The 12082-nt window shown below is 35.4% G+C and overlaps 1 protein-coding gene across 3 annotated transcripts in view; it reads right to left on the bottom strand.

Annotated features, from left to right (window-relative positions):
* LOC121295334 (transmembrane protein 192-like) overlaps nt 1–11857 on the bottom strand; it is a 33224-nt gene extending 21367 nt beyond the window's left edge. For 2 of the 3 annotated variants that reach the window (XR_005946903.1, XR_005946902.1), the window contains exons 1-4: nt 11481–11857; nt 8771–8920; nt 6589–6847; nt 4187–4327 (exon numbers count right to left, since the gene is read on the bottom strand). Coding sequence is in view for 1 of the 3 variants with exons in the window: in XM_041219831.1 (XP_041075765.1) it covers nt 4187–4327; nt 6589–6847; nt 8771–8920; nt 11481–11510 (580 nt within the window). In the remaining 2 variants the exon portion in view is untranslated. The remainder of the gene's footprint in view (nt 1–4186; nt 4328–6588; nt 6848–8770; nt 8921–11480) is intronic. The other variant, XM_041219831.1, reaches the window with a different exon arrangement.
* Nucleotides 11858–12082: the final 225 nt, after the last annotated feature.

The raw sequence follows: 12082 nt of genomic DNA on the forward strand, positions 1-12082 counted from the left end.
ATGATGCTACAACTCTTTAAATAATGTACCTGTAATTTCTCTTTCTCAATGGGGTTTGAGATCTACCCTCTAAATCACTGCAGCAAGATTGATAAAAAATTAAAATAAATAAAAATTATTTTATATATATATATAAGTCCTCTGGCTTTTCCGTACCACACCATGGATTGTTATTGGGTTACGTGTTTGACAATGTCGCTAACAATCATTACACTATCGGTGGGTTAGAGCAGCCATTTTGAAATTGCCTTTGAAACAGACTTTAAAGTTTTAAGTCTACCAAGTTGTCATGGTGTTAACAACGAAAAGAATAATTACAGGTACGTTATTTAAAATGTTGTAGCAAAACCTATGTAACGCTTTTTTTTTTTTCAGAATCCCACTACTTACACTAAGATAATTGTAAGGACTGAAAAACTGCAGTCAAATACAAATAACCCTAGTTCGTATTAACTGAAGTATATAAAGTTTAAATACACTTCATTTACTTTTATGAAATGCTTGTATTGCATAAAATTCCAGTATAACAGCTGGACAGAAGCAAGTTACCTTAACTATGAATTGATTTTTTTTTTTTTTTACAAATATTAACTGATCCCAAACAAATAGTATTTCTACATATTTTTTTTAGTAAGTTAAAAAGACAAAAGATAAGGAGAAGAACCCAAAAGTAGAATGCCAAATTACGTGTACCCCCGGTTGAAAACTCCTGCCCTATACCACTACATTTCAATTGTGAAAAAGTACCTTACCTCTTCATTCATTTTTAGGACCTGTCATTAAACCATGGCTAAGGAAAAGAGCAGTGCTTGGTGAATTCATGTTACTTTCACATACAGTACTGTACAAACGTTTTAGGCAGGTGTGAAAAAATGCTGTAAAGTACAGTATGAATGCTTTCAAAAATAGACATGTTAATAGTTATTTATTTATCAATTAACTAAATGTAAAGTTAACAGAAAAAATATCTAAATCAAATCCATATATGTTGTGACCACCCTTTGCCTTCAAAACAGTATCAATTCTTCTAGGTACACTTGCACAAAGTCAGGGATTTTGTATATAGTCAGGTGTATGATTAAACAATTATACCAAACAGGTGCTAATGATCATCAATTCAATATGTAGGTTGAAACACAATCATTAACTGAAACAGAAACAGCTGTGTATTAGGAATAAAACTGGGTGAGGAACAGCCAAACTCAGCTAACAAGGTGAGGCTGCTGAAGACAGTTTACTGTCAAAAATCATACACCATGGCAAGACTGAGCACAGTAACAAGACACAAGGTAGTTATAATGCATCAGCAAGGTCTCTCCCAGGCAGAAATTTCAAGGCAGACAGGGGTTTCCAGATGTGCTGTCCAAGCTCTTTTGAAAAAGCACAAAGAAACGGGCAACATTGAGGACCGTAGACGCAGTGGTCGGCCAAGGAAACTTACTGCAGCAGATGAAAGACACATCATGCTTACTTCCCTTCTCAATCGGAAGATGTCCAGCAATGCCATCAGCTCAGAACGGGCATAAAACAGTGGGACCCTGGTACACCCACCTACTGTCCGGAGAAGTCTGGTCAGAAGTGGCCTTCATGGAAGACTTGCGGCCAAAAAGCCATACCTCTGACGTGGAAACAAGGCCAAGCGACACAACTGTGCAAGAAAACACAGGAACTGGGGTGCAGAAAAATGGCAGCAGGTGCTCTGGACTGATGAGTCAAAATTTGAAATATTTGGCTGTAGCAGAAGGCAGTTTGTTCGCCAAAGGGCTAGAGAGCAGTACACAAATGAGTGTCTGCAGGCAACAGTGAAGCATGGTCGAGGTTCCTTACAAGTTTGGGGCTGCATTTCTGCAAATGGAGTTGGGGATTCGGTCAGAATTAATGGTCTCCTCAATGTTGAGAAGTACAGGCAGATACTTATCCATCATGCAATACCAACAGGGAGGCATCTGATTGGTCCAAAATTTATTCTGCAGCATGACAACGACCCCAAACATACAATGAAAGTCATTAAGAACTACTTTCAGCATAAAGAAGAACAAGGAGTCCTGAAAGTGATGGTATGGCCCCCACAGAGCCCTGATCTCAACATCATCGAGTCTGTCTGGGACTACATGAAGAGAGAGAAGCAACTGAGGCTGCCTAAATCCACAGAAGAACTGTGGTTAGTTCTCCAAGAAGTTTGGGCAACCTACCTCCCGAGTTCCTTCAAACTGTGTGCAAGTGTACCTAGAAGAATTGATGCTGTTTTGAAGGCAAAGGGTGGTCACACCAAATATTGATTTGATGTAGATTTTTCTTCTGTTCACTCAGTTTGCATTTTGTTAATTGATAAATATAAACTATTAACATGTCTTTTTTTGAAAGCATTCTTACTTTACAGCATTTTTTCACACCTGCCTAAAACTTTTGCACAGTACTGTACTTATTGGAACCTCTTCAATTTGGTATGACCTTTACCAGGATTTAAAAACAATGTTAAAAAGAGAACTATAACAGTGCCCCTGTAAAAGGATATCCCAAGACAAACAGTGGTATGTCTATACAGACAATTGCTGCAAAGACCCCATCCCCAACACAACATCAAAAATGATGTTACTCCATACTACCTAACATTTTAAAGCACATATTGTTCACTTCCGGCACATGTTACTGTACAACATTTAGGTAGACAGATTTAAAGAAATGTTAACGTTTTCTGTTTCATTTTAGGCCAGAAGAATGGGACAAACTTTGTAAAGCTCAAAAAAAAAAAAAAAAAAGACATTAATGCGTCAAACAAAGTCAATCATTGATTAAAAGCAAATATCCTGCTTTGAGGTTTCACAATTAATGACCTGGCCTTCCTACGGTCAAGTGTTTATGTGTTTGTGTATCTGTGTTAGTACTACATCTCTGGCTCTCAATCTGTCAGTACTCTGGACCTCCACAGTCATTGTAACATTATACATGGATTAAAACCAGACACTACAGAGACACTACCTTGTATGGCATTAGGTATCATATACATATTAATCTGCTTTCTTCCAAAATGTATTTAAAAATAAAAAACTAAACCTGTAAGGTGGTAAGCATGTGATTTCCTTAAGTGTAAATGGGTGTGACATTTTCTTCACACTGTATCTCACACAGAATCTGGAATGTGCTTGTTGTTAACCGATTCACCAAAGCAGTTCCTGGCTGAATATTGTGTTTCACGATTAAGGGCCTCCATCTACTGTATAGGCAAAAATGACTATTTTACTGTCTGCTTCGTTATTTCTTTAACTCTTTGAAGACCAAAGGAAAACAAAAAACAGTAAAATACTTTGATGTGATGTATCTGAACATTGCCCAACACAGTTGGTATTCATGTTTAAATGAAGAGAAAACATAAATAGAGTAGTTCAACTCTGACCATTAAAAGTATCCTCAAAAAGACTTCAAAAGCGTCAAGAGTCAAGCAATATATTTTTGTCATAAGGACAACACCTCAGAATACCACACATAAACACAAATACAATGCTGTAATGCTGAGGCGTTACTGGGTGGGGTATATCCAAGAATTGCCCAAGGAAAGACTGAGCACATGACCTTCTAGCCCAGGAGGCAAGCTTGCTACCTGCTGAGGCACAAATCCTTATCTGTAATGCATTGTAAGTTTTAGATACAGCAATTATACCTACTCAGTAATGAGCAAGATAAACACATTTAGCTTTGTAACATTTCTTACTCTTTTCTGAGTACAATTACATGTGTAGCAATTACTACAACTGAAAAGCATTGAATTTACTTGAAAATAAAAATGACAAAAAACAAAACTGTTCTTTTTTTAGTTTTTACTGGTACAACAGGAATCCAACGATGTGCTCAAAAACTCTCTATTACATACACCTTAGCTTGAGCCTACAGTATAAGCTGGAAACTCAGTGTTTTGTTACAGTACATTATATTGTATATTACTCTACATGATCACACCACATTGGAAACAGCAGTAAAACATATTAAGAAAAGAGAACATGAACATGTCACTCCATAATAAACAAGAGGGAAAAGGGCATTAAAACCATAAATTCTAAAAACAGGTGCACCCCACTTATAAGTGGTTAATGTGCTTCTGGTTAAAATAGCCTATTGTAAATAAACTGTGCTATAGGCATTATAATGTGCAGAGAGCCCTGCCAGATGGTCCAGCAGAGCTTGTCCTTACCTGTATAAAAGAGAAGGCATGGGACTGAAAAGCAGAGCTCCAGCACTAGGACACCCAGGATGAGGTACATGTACATTAACGACTGTTCATTACTTTTAAATGACAGCCTTGCTGACAAAATGAGCAGAAAGGCTGCATTACCTGAAAGAAAACAGTACAAAAAAATGGTTTACTTCAGCGTTTCCAAAAATCCCTAAACAAAAACAAAACAAAAAACAGGTTTTAGCAGGGCATCTTACACCTAAAACATCTCCACTCTTTAAAAACAAATTCATCATGTATAATTATGAACTTACAAATGCAGTTTGTACATTAACTGCACTACAGCTTTAATGCTGCAGTTTAAAAGTCTGTAGTTAAAGGCTTCACTGTTGGGCATAATAATTTAAAATTACTGTTGCTCATGTTTAACTAATATATTTAAAAAAATTAAGGGTCCCTTGTTAAATGGGTGGTGGTGGGTATACAGTTCAACACAATTGACTTCATTTATTTAAAAAAAATTACATCTGTAAAGGGTGCCTCCTAGTGGCTAGCACCTGAAATAAACAACTCCCTTCAATACTAGTAAAAGGACCGTAAATCTAGTGAGATGCTTTACAATATATTTGTTAAACTGTACCTAGTAACTACAATAAGCACAGGTGTTATACAGTACATGTAATTTTATATTTTACGCAACACCACATTAGTTCATCCAGAATTTCAAATTTCTTGGCTTGCAGCATGCAGAGCTGCTAGCCTAAAACATCTTTCAGCTCATGAACTACTGGAGGCACGCGAGTCAAGGGACTGAATTTATTAACTACTTCTCTATTTTTGTTTTTTTATAGTCAATAATAATTATTATTTCCCTATTTGACATACAGGTAAACAGAGGTAAAGGTGCTATTTAAATACAATGTATCATGGTAAGTTGCAATATGTTGTTGTATACTACATTTTCATTAAATATCTTGATTGCTTGTACATCTGACTTCTGGGATACATTATTATTCGTCACAATGTCAAAGGGACCAAATTGGGGATAAACAGGAGGATACATGATGGTTCAATATTAGTAACACAAAAATGATAAATGAGCAAGTTTATTATGTCTTTCCTAACACATTTACTATTTTTGCTTTACCCAGTCAGAACTAATGACTTGAAACAGCTAGCTTTTTTCTTCTTAAACTTGAGCAGCTATGCCAAAAGATACTGGCAGACACACTGTAATGTTTCAATTGAAATTGCCCATTTAAACTATTAAACTATAACCTGACATCAATGAAAATGCAGCAAACTGATTCTGTGGAAAACAAGGCAGCAGACAAGTTTTTAGGGCTGATATTAGATACCTAACAGTAATTAGTATTGATAATATTAGATGAATTGAAGGCTCTCAAACAGACAATTAGCAAATGGCTGAAGAGAGTGCACTGAACAGGCAGTTAGTGAAAGCCTTGTTAGAACAGTATTACTTAAGCAAAGACTGAAATGACGAGTGGTGGCTAAAACACTGCTAATACTATTTTGCTTAATTCACCTTTCATAACAGTTTTTTTACCTACCACTGCTCCTTCCAACCTTTGCTTAGATAACCCTATCCCAACATGCTCAGTGGATTTTCCTGGGCCATTTGCTAATTGTCTATTTGAGTGTTCAATTTATTACATTTATTAATGGCAGGCGCTAACATCAGTCCAAAAAACTGCTGTTGTCTACGGTTTACTTGTTTTCTACAGAATCAGTTTGCTTAATTTTCTTTAATAACCTGCAGTCAGCACTTGGTGATTTTTATATATATATATATATATATATAGACAGACACAAGCTGGTGGGCTCACATTTCTTAGTTTATTGGGGCTGAAAGTGTTAAAAGAATATTTTTTCATAAAAAAATATATTCTTTAAATAACTAGTTAAAAAGGAATTGTTTGAAATCAGTAGTTTGCACTGCAAGTAAGGCCTAGAATGTTTTAATATAGTACATTTGAGAGGTAAAACATCTCAGTTGTAAAAGCACATATACTATATATACATTAATTTTGTATTCCAGTAAAGTATTGTTGCTAATATTTTACTAATGAACTACACCTGTACCTATGTTATTGCAGGTTGCTAGGCCACTACTCAAATGCATTTATAGAGGAAAGGCTACTGTGTTTTCTACTGCTGTAAGAGTACAAAGCAAACTAAGCATTACAACAAAACTGTCAAAGATGCTTTTGTAGGTTATCTTGCGGAGCTGTCTGAAAACATAAATGTACACTGATCTACATGGTCTAAAGCTGCTTGTGAGCAGAATCAAAATGAACCAATAAAGTTTTTAAAGGGATATGCTGACCAGCTCTGTAAATGGTTTAGTAGTTTGCAATGAGCAAATACTTCTGGCACTGTCTCTTATATGTTTGTATTACCTGCACTGTGTATGACGAATGGAAGACGTTTGAGGTTCCTTGTGGATCGGTAAAACTGCAGGTAGCCTCTGTTTCTGGTCCTGCTGTGATGGTGCTGAACATAACGTTCAAAAACAGCTATTAGGAGCCACAGAGCCACCTTGGCAATAGCAATTATAGTTTGAGTCTCAAAATCATGAATGTATTGCTGGCAATTAACTACATTCTCCTTAATCGAACAAAAAACAGCAAGAGCAACAGAGAGACCAAAGAAGGCTGCCTAAAAAACAAAGAGAAGAAACAGATTGTTAAACACAAATTAAACAGTTGCTGCTATTGATGGTTTAAAGTGGTTTGCAAAGCATGTTATAGACGGTAGTAAATAACATGGCAAAATTAAAAAGCAACTTATTTGCATGATTCCAACAATATATTATCTAACACAGTAGGGTCAATCTATATAATCAAAGCAGTAGTGGATCTTAATCCAAGTAACAAAGTACCACCACTGTTAACTTTTTTATAATCTACACTGTAATTTCAGCCACCCCAGGAATTGTGGCAACTGTGAATTAGTAAATGGCATGATAGAGAAAACACATACAGGTAATAGGATCATACGTATATTTAGCTTAAAATGCAGTACAGCCCTTTGTATAGCCTGCCAAGATTACAATTTAATAGCTTGCGTTTGTGGGTCTATTTGGTGTATTTCTGTAGATTAAAAAAAGAATAGGGTCCACTTTTAATTATTTACAAGATGGCACCATTTAGATTGGTAGTTTTTTAGATCAATCATGGCGCAGTTGTGGAAACATACAGCACATGCAACATGAAAGTAGTGTGATTCATGCAAGCTCATGACACCACCACGCTGCTTTCCTGCAGCTTCAACTGTCTTCACTGTACTTTCACGCTACACTACTCACATTACATTGAATAATTCTGAACAGCCTGTCAGGGATGTGTACTGTAGAAGGTTATTTATTTTGCTCTGGGACATAGAGGTGCGAATATGCAGGTTTTCAATTGTTTCAAAAAGATGAAGAGAAAATAATTACTGCTGAAGTGACACTTTGTCTTAATTTTGTAAATGACAATGCTGACAAATAAACATGAAAGCAGGGAACGTACAATATTTCTGAGCAATATGAGGATTATTTTTCCGATTCTTATTTGATTGCTGGGTTGAGATACTATGTAATGATTTCATGGTATTTCTTTTCTTTAATAAATAATTTGCAAATTAACTGTAATTAACAAAAATTGGGCCAATTAATGAAAGAAGTCAAATTGTTCTAAAAGAATCTTTCCAAATTCAACAGGACTACATTTCCAAGAGACTGGTGGTACTTCTTCATTCCACTTGATATCAGAGTTTTAGAGATGAGCATTGCTATTTATTCTTAAACTAATTTGTAGTGTTAATTATGTTTTAAAATATATTTGCAGAATGTTCTACTCTTGGAAAAGTATATCCTAGTATGGAAAGACTCTCCTCCATGTCTGCCCCTATTATTTGTGAGTTCAGTCTTCATAATATGTGCCAATTTTCATTATTCACAGTCTTCTCTCAAGCAAAGATGCACAATTTTACCAACATGTGTGTTGGGTTTGTGATGTTGACTAATGTCACCAGAAGGTTAGGTTGACTGAACATCAAACTCGTTTCAATTGTTACCCGAGACAGGCCTGAACTCAGGCCGAAAAATGCATAAGCACAGCAAGCTGTAAACTATGCAACCTTTTCAGTCAGTTCTTCACTTGGCATGCAAACCTTTCATGTTCAAAAAGAAAACTGAACTCAAGAGTCTCCACTGGAAGACAGTGTTGACAAATAGCAGGACATATAACCTGTTTGGCATTTAAAAGATAAGAGATCTCTACAGTAATATAAAAGGTATAACATATATATATATATATATATATATATATATATATATATATATATATATATATATATATATATATATATATATATATATATATATATATATATGTGTGTGTGTGTGTGTGTGTGTGTGTGTGTATATATATATATATGTGTGTGTGTGTGTGTGTGTGTATATATATATATATATATATATATATATATATATATATATATATATATATAAAAATTGGTATATATGACTGAAAACACACCTAAACTAGTAAATAAAGATTTTCTGTAAAAAGGAGAATTAATATATACAGCTCGTACATGTATGCAGGTGAGGAAAATTGCCAGCCATGAAGTAGGTAAAGACTGAAACTGTGGTCTTATTGCAGAGTTCAGGACATCAGGGGTAATGAGAGGACCATCAACAAGAGGGTCTTCTTCCAAACTCTGGGTAATCTCCAAGGAAGAATTCTGTGGAATAAAGAAATGCTGTAATTACACTATTTAGCCACAAGATGGTAATAAGTAGAAGAAAAAAAAACAGACAAATGAACAGTCAAAGTGTTAATGCAGATCTGAATTTTGTGGTTATTAAAAAGGACAATTCAAGGACAATTGTATTTCATTTTCTGGATAAATTTTCCATTAAATGTCACATTTTTAATCTCCAGCAAGTTTTAAACTGTAGGAGAGAATGAGAAAATGTATTTAATAAAAATAATAATATAAGGTGTGATGATTAAGCCCAATGTGTGCAAGGTTTACTGCACAGTACACATACTCTGCAACCCTCCAGTGAAGCACTGGGGATAAATGTTACTTCCCTTTTCTATAAATGTCTACTTTTGTGGTTACACTTTCAGACAGCTGTACAGAAATGTGACATTAGCAGCCGTTTACAAATGCAGAACAAACATAAGACACTTTCTCACTGCTTTGTAAATTCAGGCAAATGTCTACATTTTCTGACAATATTGAACTGTTATACTGTATAACTGCAGGTTCAGTTACCTATTTTAGAACCTGCGTGGAGTAAAAACCTGGACAACTGGATCTCGAGCGCAATTTGTTCCATATTTTGCCTAGGGCATTTAACCCTGTTGGCTTTCATGGCTTTAGTCCAGACTTCACTTCACATTTTACTTGTTACACCACTGAGATGTGAACCCGTGCCGCAGATTAATATTTGTGAGATATTCAACATGAAAACCAAAGATCTGCTTCCTGCCCATAATGCCAGCATCACACCTCCCACGCCACATTCAATGTGAATCAAGCCTGATGATAAAAATATAAAAAAATACACTTTTTTTAAAAAAGGAATGAAGGGACAACATCAGCATGATGTCATTGTGCTCCTCTACTCAAAAAAAAAAAAATGCAGACAAATGCAAAGATACTGGGAAGAATGGGGGGGGGGGGGGGGGGGGATCCTGGTTGTGTAAAACTGAAGATTTGTTTAAAGCTCGCTCTGGCCCTATAACAGATATTTTCAACTTTGCACTGAGAAAACTTACGTGAAACAACATATCTGGAGAGATGCATATTGAAAATATTAACCCAGATATGCCTAAATTGTAATTTCAAGTGACTTATACGTAGAACTACAGGATCTGGGTTAAATTTTCATAGCGTCAAAAGCTATTTAACTTTTGATCTATTTGTAAAAACAAATGTAATACACAAATGGTAATACAATTAATTAATATTATAAAATTAGATAAACTACACACTGGATAGATCTAGTCGTGACTGTACTAGAAATAAGTTAACTTCCAGCCCCTGCCCCAAATCGGAGATAGTTAATGACATGTAGAGGCACTGTTTTTAAATTCTGTTATAACAATTTGAGCTTGCCTATTAGTCTAATGCTAATGCAGCCTCACATTTTTTCAAAGAAAGGCATTAGTAGTTATATAAATCATACTATTAAAAAGAAATAAAGTGTTACAAAATATGCAAAGCACTAATTTCCACAATGCCAACTTCATTTTCAATTGAGCACTGGGTATGAGAATAATTCAGGGCATAACAAATCCCATGCCATTTATTTTTAAATTATTTTATTTTGTCACAAAATAACATGAATAAAGACTTCAGAAAGGAACACCACCATTTAGTGCATGGGACATTACTGTATACAACACACATACTAGTCAACAGACAAGGTACTACTTTTATATTTAGTTTCTTTGCTGACTTCATATTTGAGATTTGTGGGCTACCATTGATGGTTCTCTGGCTACCAGTTTCCTGCTCGATGGTAGCCCACTGGGCTTTACCAGACTGTTAAAAAATGTGTTAAGCCCTGATGTGTTTGCAGCATGTAGCAGGATTTTATATATAGCATGTTATGTTCTAAATTTGCCCCATTTTGTCCTAAACAAGCTGCAATGCAGAAATGCTGGAAGTGTGTTCAACTATGTCTTTTGTGTAATCTAACTAGCAATTGTGAGGCTACTACCATTCTATTTAGTGCTTAAGAACAAAAAGAAACTATTTACTCAACACGTGTTTCTTCACTGAATTCAGCGTTAACTAGAGAATACACATGTAGGAATAATTAACCTAAAATGTATTTAGTTTCCTTTTGGTTGTATACGTTATCAAATTTAGACCCACCGTGTTTAACCCTTTTCTGCTATGAAAACATTCTTTATTCTGAATCGTAAATGGTTCATTCCCAACAATACAAAACAATTTTGCAGCTGTACAGGTGCCAACCTCAATCTCAACAAGAATTAGATATTTTAATAAAAGGTTATTTATTATCAATATTTAAAAACATGGTAACATTTAAATCTCAGTTGAATATGGTATTGTAGTTTACATATTAAAAAATAAATAAAACTGCAAGGAGAAATACAGCAATTTCCGCGGTTAAATACATCGTGAACTTTGATAAAGTACTGTTTATTAAACCACGACCTGAGTCATTTTTACGTCAGATGACTCCAGCGTTGTGTACATAATTATTATGATAATAACTTTGTAACCATATCTTGGCAGAGTAAATAGTTTCAGTACATACTTGTTTTGCCGTGGTTCTTTCTGTATCCATTCTCCAGTTTATTTATGTTTTGTATTATTGTTTTACCTTTAAACTGAAAAAAGAAAGCTAAAGAAATAATTGCACACAGGCCAACATCTTCCTCTGTTTATCCGTAACCAGCCAAAAGCTGTTGTTGAGGGGGAGCACTTAACTTCCGGGTTCCTAAACCCTTCACCATGGTTTCACTGGCACAGAAGGATCTTGCCTTGGTGGGGAGTGGCTTTGTCATGTGTTTTCTAACAGTCACTGTCGGCTGCAGGCTTATCCAACGTTGGATGTGTTGTTAAATTCACCGCTGCATGCACCGATGTAAAGCGGATTCACCAAACCGTTGTAAATTCACCGGGGTTGAGAGTCGGTGAACTGCAGCAAAACCAAAATGGCCGATCCCACTGTGGAAGTTTGTCATGCACGGAGATACTATTATCAATGTAATTGTAGACTCAGATACGCCAAATCTTTTGAAAATGGGTAGGAGCTGTGTATTTTTAATACATATACAATAATGCTAATAATCATATTGATAAACAATATCACATTTGCCAACTTATCCAGAGTAGCCGACTGAGCTGGTCACGTAC

This window comes from Polyodon spathula, chromosome 2, assembly GCF_017654505.1.
Source record: "Polyodon spathula isolate WHYD16114869_AA chromosome 2, ASM1765450v1, whole genome shotgun sequence".
Classification (NCBI taxonomy): Eukaryota; Metazoa; Chordata; class Actinopteri; order Acipenseriformes; family Polyodontidae; genus Polyodon; species Polyodon spathula.